The following is a 15,476-nucleotide window of genomic DNA, read 5'->3' on the forward strand; positions in this document are numbered from 1 at the left end:
AGGGCCGTCCTCAAGGAGCCAACTGATAGGAGGCTGGAAAATATCCTAAGAAGTATATACACACATACTGGTGTTATACTGCGACCAGCGATCGCCTCAGCCTGGATGTGCAGAGCTGGGGTGGCTTGGTCGGATTCCCTGACTAAAAATATTGATACCCTTGACAGGGACAGTATTTTATTGACTATAGTGCATTTAAAGGATGCATTTCTATATATACGAGATGCACAGAGGGATATTTGCACTCTGGCATCAAGAGTAAGTGCGATGTCCATATCTGCCAGAAGATGTTTATGGACACGACAGTGGTCAGGTGATGCAGATTCCAAACGGCACAAAGAAGTATTGCCGTATAAAGGGGAGGAGTTATTTGGGGTCGGTCCATCGGACCTGGTGGCCACGGCAACTGCTGGAAAATCCACCGTTTTTACCCTAAGTCACATCTCTGCAGAAAAAGACACCGTCTTTTCAGCCTCAGTCCTTTCGTCCCCATAAGAGTCATATCTGCCCAGGGATAGAGGAAAGGGAAGAAGACTGCAGCAGGCAGCCCATTCCCAGGAACAGAAGCCTCCACCGCTTCTGCCAAGTTTCTCAGCATGACGCTGGGGCCGTACAGGACCCCTGGATCCTACAAGTAGGATCCCAGGGGTACAGATTGGAAAGTCGAGACGTTTCCCCCTCGCAGGTTCCTGAAGTCTGCTTTACCAACGTCTCCCTCCGACAGGGAGGCAGTATTGGAAACAATTCACAAGCTGTATTCCCAGCAGGTGATAATCAAAGTACCCCTCCTACAACAAGGAAAGGGGTATTATTCCACACTATGGTGTGGTACTGAAGCCAGAAGGCTCGGTGAGACCTATTCTAAATCTGAAATATTTGAACACTTACAAAGGTTCAAATCAAGATGGAGTCACTCAGAGCAGTGATAGCGAACCAGGAAGAAGGGGACTATAGGGTGTCCCGGGACATCAGGGATACTTACCTCCATGTCCCAATTTGCCCTTCTCACCAAGGGTACCTCAGGTTCGTGGTACAGAACTGTCACTATCAGTTTCAGACGCTGCCGTTTGGATTGTCCACGGCACCCCGGGTCTTTACCAAGGTAATGGCCGAAATGATGATTCTTCTTCAAAGAAAATGGACGACCTCCTGATAAGAGCAAGGTCCAGAGAACAGTTGGAGGTCGGAGTAGCACTATCTCAAGTAGTTCTACGACAGCACGGGTGGATTCTAAATATTCCAAAACCGCAGTTGTTTCCGACGACACATCGGCTGTTCCTAGGGATGATTCTGGACACAGTCCAGAAAAGGGTGTTTCTCCCGGAGAAGAAAGCCAGGGAGTTATCCGAGCTAGTCAGGAACCTCCTAAAACCAGGAAAAGTGTCAGTGCATCATTGCACAAGGGTCCTGGGAAAAATGGTGGCTTCTTACGAAGCGATTCCATTCGGCAGTTTTCACGCAAGAACTTTTCAGTGGGATCTGCTGGAAAAATGGTCCGGATCGCATCTTCAGATGCATCAGCGGATAACCCTGTCTCCAAGGACAAGGGTGTTTCTTCTGCGGTGGCTGCAAAGTACTCATCTACTAATGGGCCGCAGATTCGGCATTCAGGAAGGGTCCTGGTGACCAGGGATGCCAGCCTGAGAGGCTGGGGAGCAGTCACACAGGGAAAAAATTTCCAGGGAGTGTGATCAAGTCTGGAGAATTCTCTCCACATAAATATACTGGAGCTAAGGGCAAGTTACAATGCTCTAAGCTTAGCAAGACCTCTGCTTCAAGGTCAGCCGGTATTGATCCAGTGGGACAACATCACGGCAGTCGCCCACGTAAACAGACAGGGCGGCACAAGAAGCAGAAGGGCAATAGCAGAAACTGCAAGGATTCTTCGCTGGGCGGAAAATCAGGTGATAGCACTGTCAGCAGTGTTCATTCCGACGCCCGGGAGAGTGGGGATTTCATCGGGAAGTCTTCCACATGATTGTGAACCATTGGGAAAGACCAAAGGTGGACATGATGGCGTCCCGCCTGAACAAAAAACTGGACAGGTATTGCGCCAGGTCAAGAGACCCTCAGGCAATAGCTGTGGACGCTCTGGTAACACCGTGGGTGTACCAGTCAGTGTATGTGTTCCCTCCTCTGCTTCTCATACCCAAGGTACTGAGAATTATAAGACGTAGAGGAGTAAGAACTATACTCGTGGCTCCGGATTGGCCAAGAAGGACTTGGTACCTGGAACTTCAAGAGATGCTCACAGAGGACTCATGGCCTCTGCCGCTAAGAAGGGACTTGCTTCAGCAAGTACCATGTCTGTTCCAAGACTTACCGCGGCTGCCTTTGACGGCATGGCGGTTGAACGCCGGATCCTAAGGGAAAAAGGCATTCCGGAAGAGGTCATTCCTACCCTGGTCAAAGCCAGGAAGGAGGTGACCGCACAACATTATCACCACATGTGGCGAAAATATGTTGCGTGGTGTGAGGCCAGGAAGGCCCCACGAAGAAATTTCAACTCGGTCGATTCCTGCATTTCCTGCAAACAGGAGTGTCTATGGGCCTCAAATTGGGGTCCATTAAGGTTCAAATTTCGGCCCTGTCGATTTTCTTCCAGAAAGAATTGGCTTCAGTTCCTGTAGTCCAGAAGTTTGTCAAGGGAGTACTGCATATACAACCCCCTTTTGTGCCTCCAGTGGCACTGTGGGATCTCAACGTAGTTCTGGGATTCCTCAAATCACATTGGTTTAAACCGCTCAAATCTGTGGATTTGAAATATCTCACATGGAAAGTGACCATGCTGTTGGCCCTGGCCTCGGCCAGGCGAGTGTCAGAATTGGCGGCTTTGTCTCACAAAAGCCCATATCTGATTGTCCATTCGGACAGGGCAGAGCTGCGGACTCGTCCCCAGTTTCTCCCTAAGGTGGTGTCAGTGTTTCACCTGAACCAGCTTATTGTGGTACCTGCGGCTACTAGGGACTTGGAGGACTCCAAGTTGCTAGATGTTGTCAGGGCCCTGAAAATATAGTTCCAGGACGGCTGGAGTCAGGAAAACTGACTTGCTGTTATCCTGTATGCACCCAATAAACTGGGTGCTCTTGCTTCTAAGCAGACGATTGCTAGTTGGATGTGTAGTACAATTCAGCTTGCACATGCTGTGGCAGGCCTGCCACAGCCAAAATATGTAAATGCCCATTCCACAAGGAAGGTTGTCTCATCTTGGGCGGCTGCCCGAGGGGTCTCGGCTTTACAACTTTGCCGAGCAGCTACTTGGTCAGGGGCACACCCTGACTGAGGAGGACCTGGAGTTCTCTCATTCGGTGCTGCAGAGTCATCCGCACTCTCCCGTCCGTTTGGGAGCTTTGGTATAATCCCCATGGTCCTGACGGAGTCCCCAGCATCCACTTAGGACGTCAGAGAAAATAAGAATTTACTTACCGATAATTCTATTTCTCGTAGTCCGTAGTGGATGCTGGGCGCCCATCCCAAGTGCGGATTGTCTGCAATACTTGTACATAGTTATTGTTACAAAAATCGGGTTATTATTGTTGTGAGCCATCTTTTCAGAGGCTCCGCTGTTATCATGCTGTTAACTGGGTTCAGATCACAGGTTGTACAGTGTGATTGGTGTGGCTGGTATGAGTCTTACCCGGGATTCAAAATCCTTCCTTATTGTGTACGCTCGTCCGGGCACAGTATCCTAACTGAGGCTTGGAGGAGGGTCATAGGGGGAGGAGCCAGTGCACACCACCTGATCCTAAAGCTTTTACTTTTGTGCCCTGTCTCCTGCGGAGCCGCTAATCCCCATGGTCCTGACGGAGTCCCCAGCATCCACTACGGACTACGAGAAATAGAATTATCGGTAAGTAAATTCTTATTTTTTTCTTTAATTCCAGCACTTCATAACTAGGTTCTGGCACCATAGCAACTATGTCTTCATATCAGCTTCAGATAAACACTGGAAATCATTTGCACAGTGTCGCTTCTATTAATAACATTTGGGGGCAGAAGGTTGTTTAGTGAAAGTGGGATTGTTTCACAGAGTGTCTGCTGTCACAATTCAGTACTGAGCTGTCAACAGAGAACCAGCTAAAGGAGAAAGCTGATTTGGCTATGTAACCATTCCACTGCTTCCAGGCTGACATGCTCTAATTTATAATTTAATAATGGCCAGTTCACTGCTAGTGACATTTGTTTATTTACTTACTACCTTCATGATTCACACCAATCCACTAAAGTTATCCAGTGTTATTATTTTGATACTTTTTATGCTTGTAAATAAAATATATGTAACTAGTACCAGCCTGTCAAAATGACGGAACAACATAACAGTAATGTCAGCGCCGACGGCTGTGCACGCCCGAATGGAGCAACACTTTAATTGCTCTTTCTGGCACCATCTAGTTGCCGGCAGCACGCAAAACACTTAAATTCACCCCCATAGAGGTGAGGAGCAGTGTTAGCTTTTATTATATAGGATTATTTTTAATTTTCTCATACGTCCTAGAGGATGCTGGGGTCCATTTCATAACCATGGGGTATAGATGGTTCCGCAGGCACTTTAAGACTTTTCAAGGGTGTGAACTGGCTCCTCCCTCTATGCCCCTCCTCCAGACCTCAGTTTTAGAAATGTGCCCAGGCAGACTGGATGCACTCCAGAGGAGCTCTACTGAGTTTCTCTGAAAAGACTTATGTTAGGTTTTTTATTTTCAGGGAGAACTGCTGGCAACAGTCTCCCTGCTTCGTGGGACTGAGGGGGCAGAAGAAGGAACCAACTTCCTAAAGAGTTTCATGGCTCTGCTTCTGGCTGACAGGACACCATTAGCTCCTGAACGCTAGCTGTGCCTAGATGCTTACTCCCACAGCACGCCGTCACCCCCTCACAGAGCCAGAAGTCAGAAGACATATGAGTGTTAGATGACAGATCTTCAATCAAGATAGTGACGGCTAAAGGTACCGCGCAGCTGGCGGGAGCGCAGCGCGGCATGTTGCCCACACATACACAGGCACTGCAGGGTGCAGGGCGCGGGTGGGGGCGCCCTGGGCAGCATGAAACCCATGGAAACTGGCATAAATAAGGGGCATAAGTTGCTGAGGCACAGTCCTACCCCCGCCAGTATAAAAAATTACCTCATAAAAGCTGAGGAGAAACACGCCATTGAAGAGTGGAGCTTCCTCCTCAGTCAGCCAGGACACTGCTCAGCGCCATTTTCTCTCTATCCTCAGACTGCAGAGACAACGCTGGTCCTCCTCCACTACTGAACAAGTATCAGGGTGCAAAAGAGGGGGGGGGGGCCACAGTGAATTTGGTGCTATATAATTGTGTGATTAGCATTATAAAAGCACTGCATGTCAGTGGGCATTTTGTGTTCACAGACATTGTGTTACTAGCGCTGGGTTGTGAACTGGCAAATCCTATCTGTGTCCCTCTGACAAATTTTACTGTGGGTCTGTCCCCTATAAGTCCCGGAGTGTCTGTGGTGTGGTTGTGCACGTGTGTGACATGTCTGTGGCAGGGAATCTCTTCCTCTGTGGAAGACATGTTAGAGACACAGAGGTGTCATATGACACCAAGAGCCTGACTGGGTGAAAGGTTACATGATAGTGTGAATCACTACTGAATCTCATACAGAAAACTGAATATAATTTGTTGAAGATGTGATTTTTAATAGTTCTGCCTTTCATCCACAGGGACCTTTCTGGGTCACATACAAATTTGCACACTGATACCGACACGGACTCTGATTCGTGTGTCGACACTAGTGATTCCAGGGGAATAGGTCCTAAGTTAGCAAAAAGCATTTAAAACATGTTTTAGCTATAAAGGAGGTGTTAGAAGTTACGAAGCCCCGTCTTTTACCACAAGGAGAGGGTTTACTATAGTAAAGAAGTAATGTAATTTTCCCTCCATCTCATGAGTTGAACAGTCTCTTTGAGGGAGTCTGATTTAACCTGAAAAGAAATTTCAGATTCCCAAAAGTAATTCAGGCAGCTTACCTTTTTCCAAAAGGTGGGAGTCACCCCGCATTTTAGACAAGGCCCTGTCATAAAAGAGAAAAGGTGTTTTTCCCTGCGCCTGGAATGGCTTCACTTAAGGAGCCGACAGACCGCAAGTGAGTGAGGTGATCTATTGATGTGGCCAATGGGACACTACTCAGGCCTACCATTGTCTGTGCGTGGGTGAGTAGTGCTATTGAAAAGTGGTCAGAAAACTTGTAATTAGACATTGACACAATAGATGGAGACGAGATACTCCTAACGTTAGGTCATATCAAAGACGCTGCTGCGTACGTACTAGAAACCATGAAATATATTGGTCTCTTGGGATCAAGAACCGCTACCATGGCAGTATCAGCTCGGAGGGCGTTGTGGATTCGCCAGTGGAATGCTGATGCAGATTCCAAAAGAAATATGGAGGCTCTCCTGTATAAAGGTGAGGTCTTGTTTGGTGATGGGCTGGATGCGTTAGTCTCGGCGGCTACCGCAGGTAAGTCGACATTCTTGCCTTCTGCTCCTGCACCAGCAAAAAAAAAAAAAAAGACATCACTCTCACATGCAGTCCTTTTGGCCCAACAAATACAAAAAGGCCAAAGGTTCCCCCTTCTTTGCAGGTAGGGGAAGGGGAATAGGAAATAAGTCCGCAGTGTTTCCAGGATCCCAGGAGCAGAAGTCAACCCCTGCTCCTGCCAAATCTGCAGCATGACTCTGGGGCTCCCTTGCGGGAGTCCGCTCAGGTGGGAGCACGTCTGAAACTTTTCAGCCAAATCTGGATTCAATCTGGCCTGGACCCATGGGTCTCACAAATATTGTCCCATGGGTACAAACTACAGTTTCAAGACATCCCCCCATGCCGATTTTTCAAATCGACCTTGCCAGCTTCTCTTCCAGGAAGAGAGGCATTAACAACGGCAATTCAAAAATTATGTCAGGATCAGGTCATTGTCCTGGTACCCTTGTCACAGCAAGGAGAAGGTTTTTATTCAAGCCTCTTCGTAGTTCCACAGCCGGACAGCTCGGTCAGACCGATTTTAAACCTGAAAAATCTGAATCTCTACCTGAAAAGGTTCAAGTTCAAGATGGAATCCCTGAGGATAGTGATTTCCATTCTGGAGGAGGGGGACTTCATGGTGTCAGTAGACATAAAGGATGCTTACTTGCATGTTCCCATTTATCCTCCTCACCAAGCTTATCTGAGATTCGCAGTACAGGATTGCCATTACCAGTTCCAGACATTGCCGTTCAGACTCTCCACAGCACCGAGGGTATTCACCAAGGTGATGGCGGAGATGATGGTCCTCCGTCAAATAGGAGCCAATTTAATTCCTTATCTGGACGATCTCCTGATAAAAGTGAGATCCAGGGAACAGTTGGTGCAGAACATCGCACTCTCCCTGTCAATACTCCAACAACACGGTTGGATCATGAATTTTCCAAAGTCGCAGTTGGACCCAACGACAAGATTGTCCTTTTTAGGGATGATTCTGGACACAGAAGTACGGGGAGTATTTCTTCTAGTGGAAAAGGCTCTGGAAATCCAGAAAATGGTCAAACAAATATTGAAAACAACAAGCGTGTCGATCCATCAATGCATTCGGTTGTTGGGGAAAATGGTAGCGGCCTACGAGGCCATACAGTTTGGCCGATTTCATGCCAGAGTATTCCAGTGGGACCTGTTGGATAAGTGCTCCGGATCCCAGCTACAGTATTAAGACTTACCGCGGCTACGTTTGACGGCATGGCTGTTGAGAGTCGGATCCTAGCCCGAAATGGTATTCCCAAGGAAGTCATCCCCACTCTTATTCAGGCCAGGAAAGGAGTAACGTCTAAACACTGCCATCGTATTTGGAGAAAATATGTGTCTTGGTGTGAATCCAAGAGGGCTCCTACGTAAGAGTTTGAGTTGGGACGTTATTTCCATTTTCTGCATGCTGGAGTGTTAGCGGGCCTTAGATTGGGGTCTATCAAGGTCCAGATTTCGGCCTTATCAGTTTTCTTTCAAAAACATTTGGCTTCTCTTCCAGAAGTTCAGACCTTTGTGAAAGGGGTTTTACACATCCAGCCTCCATTTGTGCCTCCAGTGGCACCATGGGACCTTAATGTGATGTTGCAGTTCCTTCAATCGAGTTGGTTTGAACCTCTACCGGAGATAGAGTTGAAGTTTCTCACTTGGAAAGTGGTGATGCTTTTAGCCTTGGCATCCGCAAGGCGGGTGTCTGAGTTGGGGGCCTTGTCTCACAAGAGCCCTTACCTGATCTTCCATGAAGATAGGGCGGAGTTGAGAACTCGCCAACATTTTCTTCTGAAGGTGGTTTCATCTTTCCACATAAACCAACCTATTGTGGTGCTAGTGGCTACTGACACGTTCACTGAGTCAAAGTCTCTAGATGTGGTTAGGGCTTTAAAGATTTATGTTGCTAGAACAGCTCGGATACAGAAAATTAGCTTTGTTTGTCCTGTATGCTCCCAACAAGATTGGGTGTCCTGCTTCCAAGCAGACCATTGCGCGCTGGATCAGAGGTACGATTCAGCACGCTCATTCTTCGGCTGGCTTGCCGTTTCCGAAGTCGGTGAAGGCCCATTCTACTAGGAAGGTGGGCTCGTCCTGGGCGGTTGCCCGGGGGGGTCTCGGCATTACAACTTTGCCGAGCAGCTACTTGGTCGTGGTCAAACACTTTTGCAAAATTTTATAAGTTTGACACTTTGGCCGATGAGGACCTCAAGTTTGGTCACTCGGTGCTGCAGGGTCATCCGTACTTTCCCTCCTGTACTGGAGCTTTGGTATAAACCCCATAGTCATGAAATGGACCCCAGCATCCTCTAGTACGTATGAGAAAACAGGATTTTAATACCTACCGGTAAATCCTTTTCTCCTAGTCCGTAGAGGATGCTGGGCGCCCGACCCAGTGCGTACTTCACCTGCAGCTTTGTTCAGTTAGTTACACAAGTTGTGTTACATTTGTTTTCAGCATGTTGCTGTAAATGATTCATGCCTGCTGGCGTGTGTTATGTTGAATGCCATGTTGTGTGGCATGGTTGAGGTGTGAGCTGGTATGATTCTCACCGTTAGTATAAATGTAAATCCTTTCCTCGAAATGTCCGTCTCCCTGGGCACAGTTCCTATAACTGAGGTCTGGAGGAGGGGCATAGAGGGAGGAGCCAGTTCACACCCTTGAAAAGTCTTAAAGTGCCCATGGCTCCTGAGGAACCGTCTCTACCCCATGGTCATGAAATTGACCCCAGCATCCTCTACGGACTAGGAGAAAAGGATTTACCTGTAGGTATTAAAATCCTGTTATTGTGTATTCGGGTTCATATTTTATAGATACGTTCTTAAATAGCTGGAGTTATTTGATGTGCACAGTAAAAATATGGAATAACACTGCTGTGTTCCATATAAAGTGCAGCTCTCATCAATAAATTAAGCACAGGAATTTAATTAGTTACAGTGAGTGGGAATGGTGTCTGGTAATAACCAACTGCAGCTAACGAGCTGTCTTGCATATAGAATAGTTCTGTAGCTGCTGTACAATATCTCAGCGTCTAATTTCATTTAATGGTTTTGTTCCCTTTCCAGCTTCTGTCATCCACTGTCACCACTTCCCTTTATTCCTTCAAGGCACTATGGGATATCAGCATGGACAACATTACCAAGGCTATTCAGGGCCAACAAGGTAAGCAATGAGTATTATAGTCACATTGTCATATTTGGACATCAGTGATGTGAATGGCAGTTCTTTAGTGGCACCATCAGAATCCTGAGAGAGAGGTAACCCTTTCTGTCTGACCAGTATCTAGACCAGTATCTAGAGTTGTTCTACTACTATGCCTACCTGTACTGATTTATTATTTATTATTTCTCTAACGTCCTAGAGGATGCTGGGACTCCGTAAGGACCATGGGGATAGACTGGCTCCGCAGGAGATATGGGCACTTTAAGAAAGACTTGAGTCTCTGGGTGTGCACTGGCTCCTCCCTCTATGCCCAGAGGAGATGGGTGCACTGCAGGGAGCTCTCCTGAGTTTCCTGTAAGAAACTATTTTGGTTAGGTTTTTTATTTTCAGGGAGTCTGCTGGCAACAGACTCCCTGCATCGAGTGACTGAGGAGAGAGAAACAGCCCCACTTCTCTGAGATTCAAGGTCCTGTTTCTTAGGCTACTGGACACCATTAGCTCCAGAGGGATTGGTACGCAGGTTTCATCCTTGCCGTCCGCCCCAGAGCCGCGCCGCCGTCCTCCTCGCAGAGCCAGAAGATAGAAGCCGGGTGAGTATGAGAAGAAAGAAGACTTCAGAGGCGGCAGAAGACGTCTGATCTTCATAGAGGTAACGCACAGCGGTGAAGCTGTGCGCCATTGCTCCCGTTCACCTCACACACTCCGGTCACTGTAAGGGTGCAGGGCGCAGGGGGGAAGCCCTGGGCAGCAGTATAAACCTCTCCTATGGCAAAAGCATATATATACATGTACAGCTGGGCACTGTACATGTATATAAAGAGCCCCCGCCATGTTTTGATAGATTTTGAGCGGGACAAAAGCCCGCCGCCGAGGGGGCGGGGCTTCTTCCTCAGCACTCACCAGCGCCATTTTCTCCACAGCACAGCGCTGAGAGGAAGCTCCCCGGACTCTCCCCTGCTTACTGACGGTGACAGTGGGTTTTTCAAGAGGACGGGGGGGGGGGGGCACATAATTGGCGTGTATAAAGTTATAACAGCGCTACTGGGTAAAACATTCTGTGTTTTTTCCTGGGTCATATAGCGCTGGGGTGTGTGCTGGCATACTCTCTCTCTGTCTCTCCAAAGGGCCTGGTGGGGAACCTGTCTTCAGAAAAGAGCTTTCCTGTGTGTGTGTGGGATGTGTCGGTACGCGTGTGTCGACATGTATGAGGTTGAAGGCTCACCTAAGGAGGAGGGGGAGTGTATGAATGCAAGGTCTCCGTCGGCAGCGCCGACACCTGACTGGATGGATATGTGGAATGTCTTAAGTGCTAATGTGAATTTATTGCACAAAAGATTAGACAAAGCTGAGGCTAGGGAACAGTCAGGAAGTCAAACCATGCCTGTCCCAATGTTGACGAGTCCTTCGGGGTCTCAGAAGCGCACACTATCCCAAATAGTTGACACAGATACCGACACGGATTCAGACTCCAGTGTCGACTACGATGATGCAAAATTACAGCCAAAAGTGGCTAAGGGTATTCGATATATGATTATTGCAATAAAAGAGGTTTTGCATATCACAGCGGAACCCCCTGTCCCTGACATGAGGGTACACATGTATAAAGAGAAAAAGCCTGAGGTCACCTTTTCATCCTCGTATGAGCTGAACGAATTATGCGAAAAGGCTTGGGAAACCCCAGACAAGAGACTGCAGGTTCCCAAAAGGATTCTTATGGCGTATCCTTTCCCGCAAAAGGATAGGATACGATGGGAATCCTCTCCTAAGGTGGACAAGGCATTGACACGCTTATCAAAAAAGATAGCGCAGCCATCCCAAGATACGGCTACCCTCAAGGATGCTGCTGATCACAAGCAGGAGGTTACCATGAAGTCCATTTACACACATTCTGGTACAATACTTAGACCGGCAATGGCGTCGGCCTGGGTTTGTAGTGCTGTGGCTGCATGGACTGATTCCTTATCAGCGGAGATTGAGACCCTAGATAAGGATACCATTTTAATGACCCTAGGGCATATAAAAGATGCTGTATTATATATGAGGGATGCTCAAAGAGATGTTTGTTTACTAAGTTCCAGAATAAACGCTATGTCTGTTTACGCTAGGCGAGTCTTATGGACCCGACAGTGGACGGGGGATGCCGACTCGAAGAGGCATATGGAGTTTTTGCCTTACAAAGGTGAGGAGTTATTTGGAGAAGGCCTCTCGGACCTCGTCTCCACAGCTGCGGCAGGTAAATCGAATTTCTTACCTTATGTTCCCTCACAGCCTAAGAAAGCGCCTCATTATCAAATGCAGTCCTTTCGTTCGAATAAAAGCAAAAAAGTACGTGGATCGTCCTTTCTTGCCAGAGGTAAGGGCAGAGGAAAAAAGCTGCACACAGCTAGTTCCCAGGAACAGAAGTCCTCCCCGGCCTCTGCAAAATCCACCGCATGACGCTGGGGCTCCCCTGAGGGAGTCCGCTCCAGTGGGGGCACATCTTCGACTTTTCAGCCACATCTGGGTTCTCGCACAGGTGGATCCCTGGGCAATAGAAATTGTTTTTCAAATCGGCTCTGCCAGCTTCTCCCTCAGAGAGGGAATTAGTGTTAAATGCAATTCAAAAATTGAATCTTCAACAGGTGGTGATCAAGGTTCCCCTACTGCAACAGGGGAGGGGATATTACTCAACCCTGTTTGTGGTCCCGAAACCGGACAGTTCGGTCAGACCCATTTTGAATTTAAAATCCCTGAACCTGTACTTGAAAAAGTTCAAGTTCAAGATGGAGTCGCTCAGAGTGTCATCGCCAGCCTGGAAGGGGGGGATTTTATGGTTTCCCTAGACATAAAGGATACGTACCTTCATGTTCCAATATTTCCACCTCATCAGGCGTTCCTGAGATTTGCTGTTCAGGATTGTCATTACCAATTTCAGACGTTGCCGTTTGGGCTTTCCACGGCCCCGAGGATTTTCGCCAAGGTACTGGCGGAAGTGATGTTGCTCCTGCGCAAGCGAGGTGTCACAATTATCCCATACTTGGACGATCTCCTCATAAAAGCGAGATCTCGGGAGAAGTTACTGGACAGCGTGTCACTTTCATTGAAGGTGTTACAGCAACACGGCTGGATTCTCAATATCCCGAAGTCGCAGCTGGTTCCTACGACGCATCTGACCTTCTTTGGCTTGATTCTGGACACAGACCAGAAAAGGGTTTTTCTTCCGACGGAAAAAGCTCAGGAACTCATGACTCTGGTCAGGAACCTATTGAAGCCAAAACAGGTGTCAGTGCATCACTGCACTCGAGTCCTGGGGAAAATGGTGGCATCATACGAAGCCATTCCCTTCTGCAGGTTCCATGCGAGAACCTTCCAATGGGACCTGCTGGACAAGTGGTCCGGGTCACATCTACATATGCATTGGCGGATCACCCTGTCCCCCAGAGCCAGGGTATCTCTCCTGTGGTGGCTGCAGAGGGCCCACCTCCTAGAGGGCCGCAGGTTCGGCATTCAGGACTGGATCCTGGTGACCACGGACGCAAGCCTCCGAGGTTGGGGAGCAGTCACACAGGGAAGAAATTTCCAAGGTCTTTGGTCAAGTCTAGAGACTTGTCTCCACATCAACGTCCTGGAGTTGAGGGCCATATACAACGCCCTACGACAAGCGGAGGCATTACTTCGCGACAAACCAGTTCTGATTCAGTCAGACAATGTCACCGCAGTGGCTCATGTAAACCGTCAAGGCGGCACAAGGAGCAGGGTGGCAATGGCGGAAGCCACCAGGATTCTTCGCTGGGCGGAGAATCGTGTCAGCGCACTATCAGCAGTGTTCATTCCGGGAGTGGACAATTGGGAAGCAGACTTCCTCAGCAGACACGATCTGCATCCGGGAGAGTGGGGGCTTCATCAGGAAGTCTTCGAGCAGATCGCAAGTCGGTGGGGACTGCCCCAAATAGACATGATGGCGTCCCGTCTCAACAAAAAGCTAAAAAGGTATTGCGCCAGGTCAAGAGATCCTCAGGCGGTAGCTGTGGACGCCCTGGTGACACCGTGGGTGTACCGGTTGGTCTATGTATTTCCTCCTCTTCCTCTCATACCCAAGGTGTTGAGAATAATCAGACAAAGAGGAGTGAGAACAATCCTCATTGTTCCAGATTGGCCATGAAGGACCTGGTATCCGGAGCTGCAGGAGTTGCTCACAGAAGATCCGTGGCCTCTTCCTCTAAGACAGGACCTGCTGCAACAGGGGCCCTGTCTGTTCCAGGACTTACCGCTGCTGCGTTTGACGGCATGGCAGTTGAACGCCGGATCCTAGCAAAAAAAGGTATTCCGGATGAGGTCATTCCTACACTAATAAAGGCTAGGAAAGACGTAACATCAAAACATTATCACCGAATATGGCGAAAATATGTTTCTTGGTGTGAGGCCAGGATTGCTCCTACGGAAGAATTCCAGCTGGGCCGTCTCCTTCACTTCCTACAAACTGGAGTGAATTTGGGCCTAAAATTAGGCTCCATTAAGGTTCAGATTTCGGCCCTATCCATTTTCTTTCAGAAGGAATTGGCCTCTCTTCCTGAAGTACAGACGTTTGTGAAGGGAGTACTGCATATTCAGCCTCCTTTTGTACCTCCGGTGGCGCCTTGGGACCTTAACGTGGTGTTAAGTTTCCTTAAGTCACATTGGTTTGAACCACTCAAAACGGTGGAGTTAAAATATCTCACCTGGAAGGTGGTCATGTTGTTAGCCTTAGCTTCGGCTTGGCGGGTTTCGGAATTAGCGGCTTTATCACATAAAAGCCCCTATCTGGTTTTTCATATGGATAGGGCGGAATTGCGGACTCGTCCTCAATTCCTACCTAAAGTGGTCTCATCCTTTCATATGAACCAGCCTATTATCGTGCCTGTGGCTACACGTGACTTGGAGGATTCCGAGTCCCTTGATGTGGTCAGGGCTTTGAAGATTTACGTGGCCAGAACGGCTAGGATCAGAAAAACAGAGGCACTGTTTGTCCTGTATGCAGCCAACAAGGTTGGCGGCCCTGCTTCAAAGCAGACTATTGCTCGCTGGATCTGCAACACGATTCAGCAGGCGCATTCTACGGCAGGATTTCCGTTACCAAAATCGGTTAAGGCCCATTCCACTAGGAAGGTGGGCTCTTCTTGGGCGGCTGCCCGAGGGGTCTTGGCACTACAGCTGTGCCGAGCTGCTACTTGGTCGGGGTCAAACACCTTTGCAAAGTTCTATAAGTTTGATACCCTGGCTGAGGAGGACCTCCTGTTTGCTCAATCGGTGCTGCAGAGTCATCCGCACTCTCCCGCCCGTTTGGGAGCATTGGTATAATCCCCATGGTCCTTACCGAGTCCCAGCATCCTCTAGGACATTAGAGAAAATAAGATTTTAAACCTACCGGTAAATCTTTTTCTCGTAGTCCGTAGAGGATGCTGGGCGCCCGTCCCAAGCGCGGACTACTTCTGCAAGGCTTGTATATAGTTATTGCGTACATAAGGGTTATGTTATAGTTTCATCGATGGTGGACCGAGGCTATGTTGGTTTTTCATACTGTTAACTAGATAGTATATCACAAGTTATACGGTGTGATTGGTGTGGCTGGTATGAATCTTGCCCTTGGATTACCTAAAATCCTTACCTTGTACTGTCCGTCTCCTCTGGGCACAATTTCTCTAACTGAGGTCTGGAGGAGGGGCATAGAGGGAGGAGCCAGTGCACACCCAGAGCCTAAAGTCTTTCTTAAAGTGCCCATGTCTCCTGCGGAGCCCGTGTATCCCCATGGTCCTTACGGAGTCCCAGCATCCTCTACGGACTACGAGAAAAAGATTTACC

General features: G+C 48.4%; 1 protein-coding gene across 9 annotated transcripts in view; it reads left to right on the plus strand.

Moving 5' to 3' along the window:
* FAM178B (family with sequence similarity 178 member B) overlaps positions 1–15,476 on the plus strand; it is a 1,338,131-nt gene that overhangs the window by 636,810 nt on the left and 685,845 nt on the right. For all 9 annotated transcript variants that reach the window (XM_063931992.1, XM_063931993.1, XM_063931991.1 and 6 more), the window contains exon 8: positions 9,563–9,659. In XM_063931992.1, the coding sequence (XP_063788062.1) occupies positions 9,563–9,659 (97 nt within the window). The remainder of the gene's footprint in view (positions 1–9,562; positions 9,660–15,476) is intronic.

Source organism: Pseudophryne corroboree, chromosome 6 (genome assembly GCF_028390025.1).
Source record: "Pseudophryne corroboree isolate aPseCor3 chromosome 6, aPseCor3.hap2, whole genome shotgun sequence".
In the NCBI taxonomy this organism is placed as follows: Eukaryota; Metazoa; Chordata; class Amphibia; order Anura; family Myobatrachidae; genus Pseudophryne; species Pseudophryne corroboree.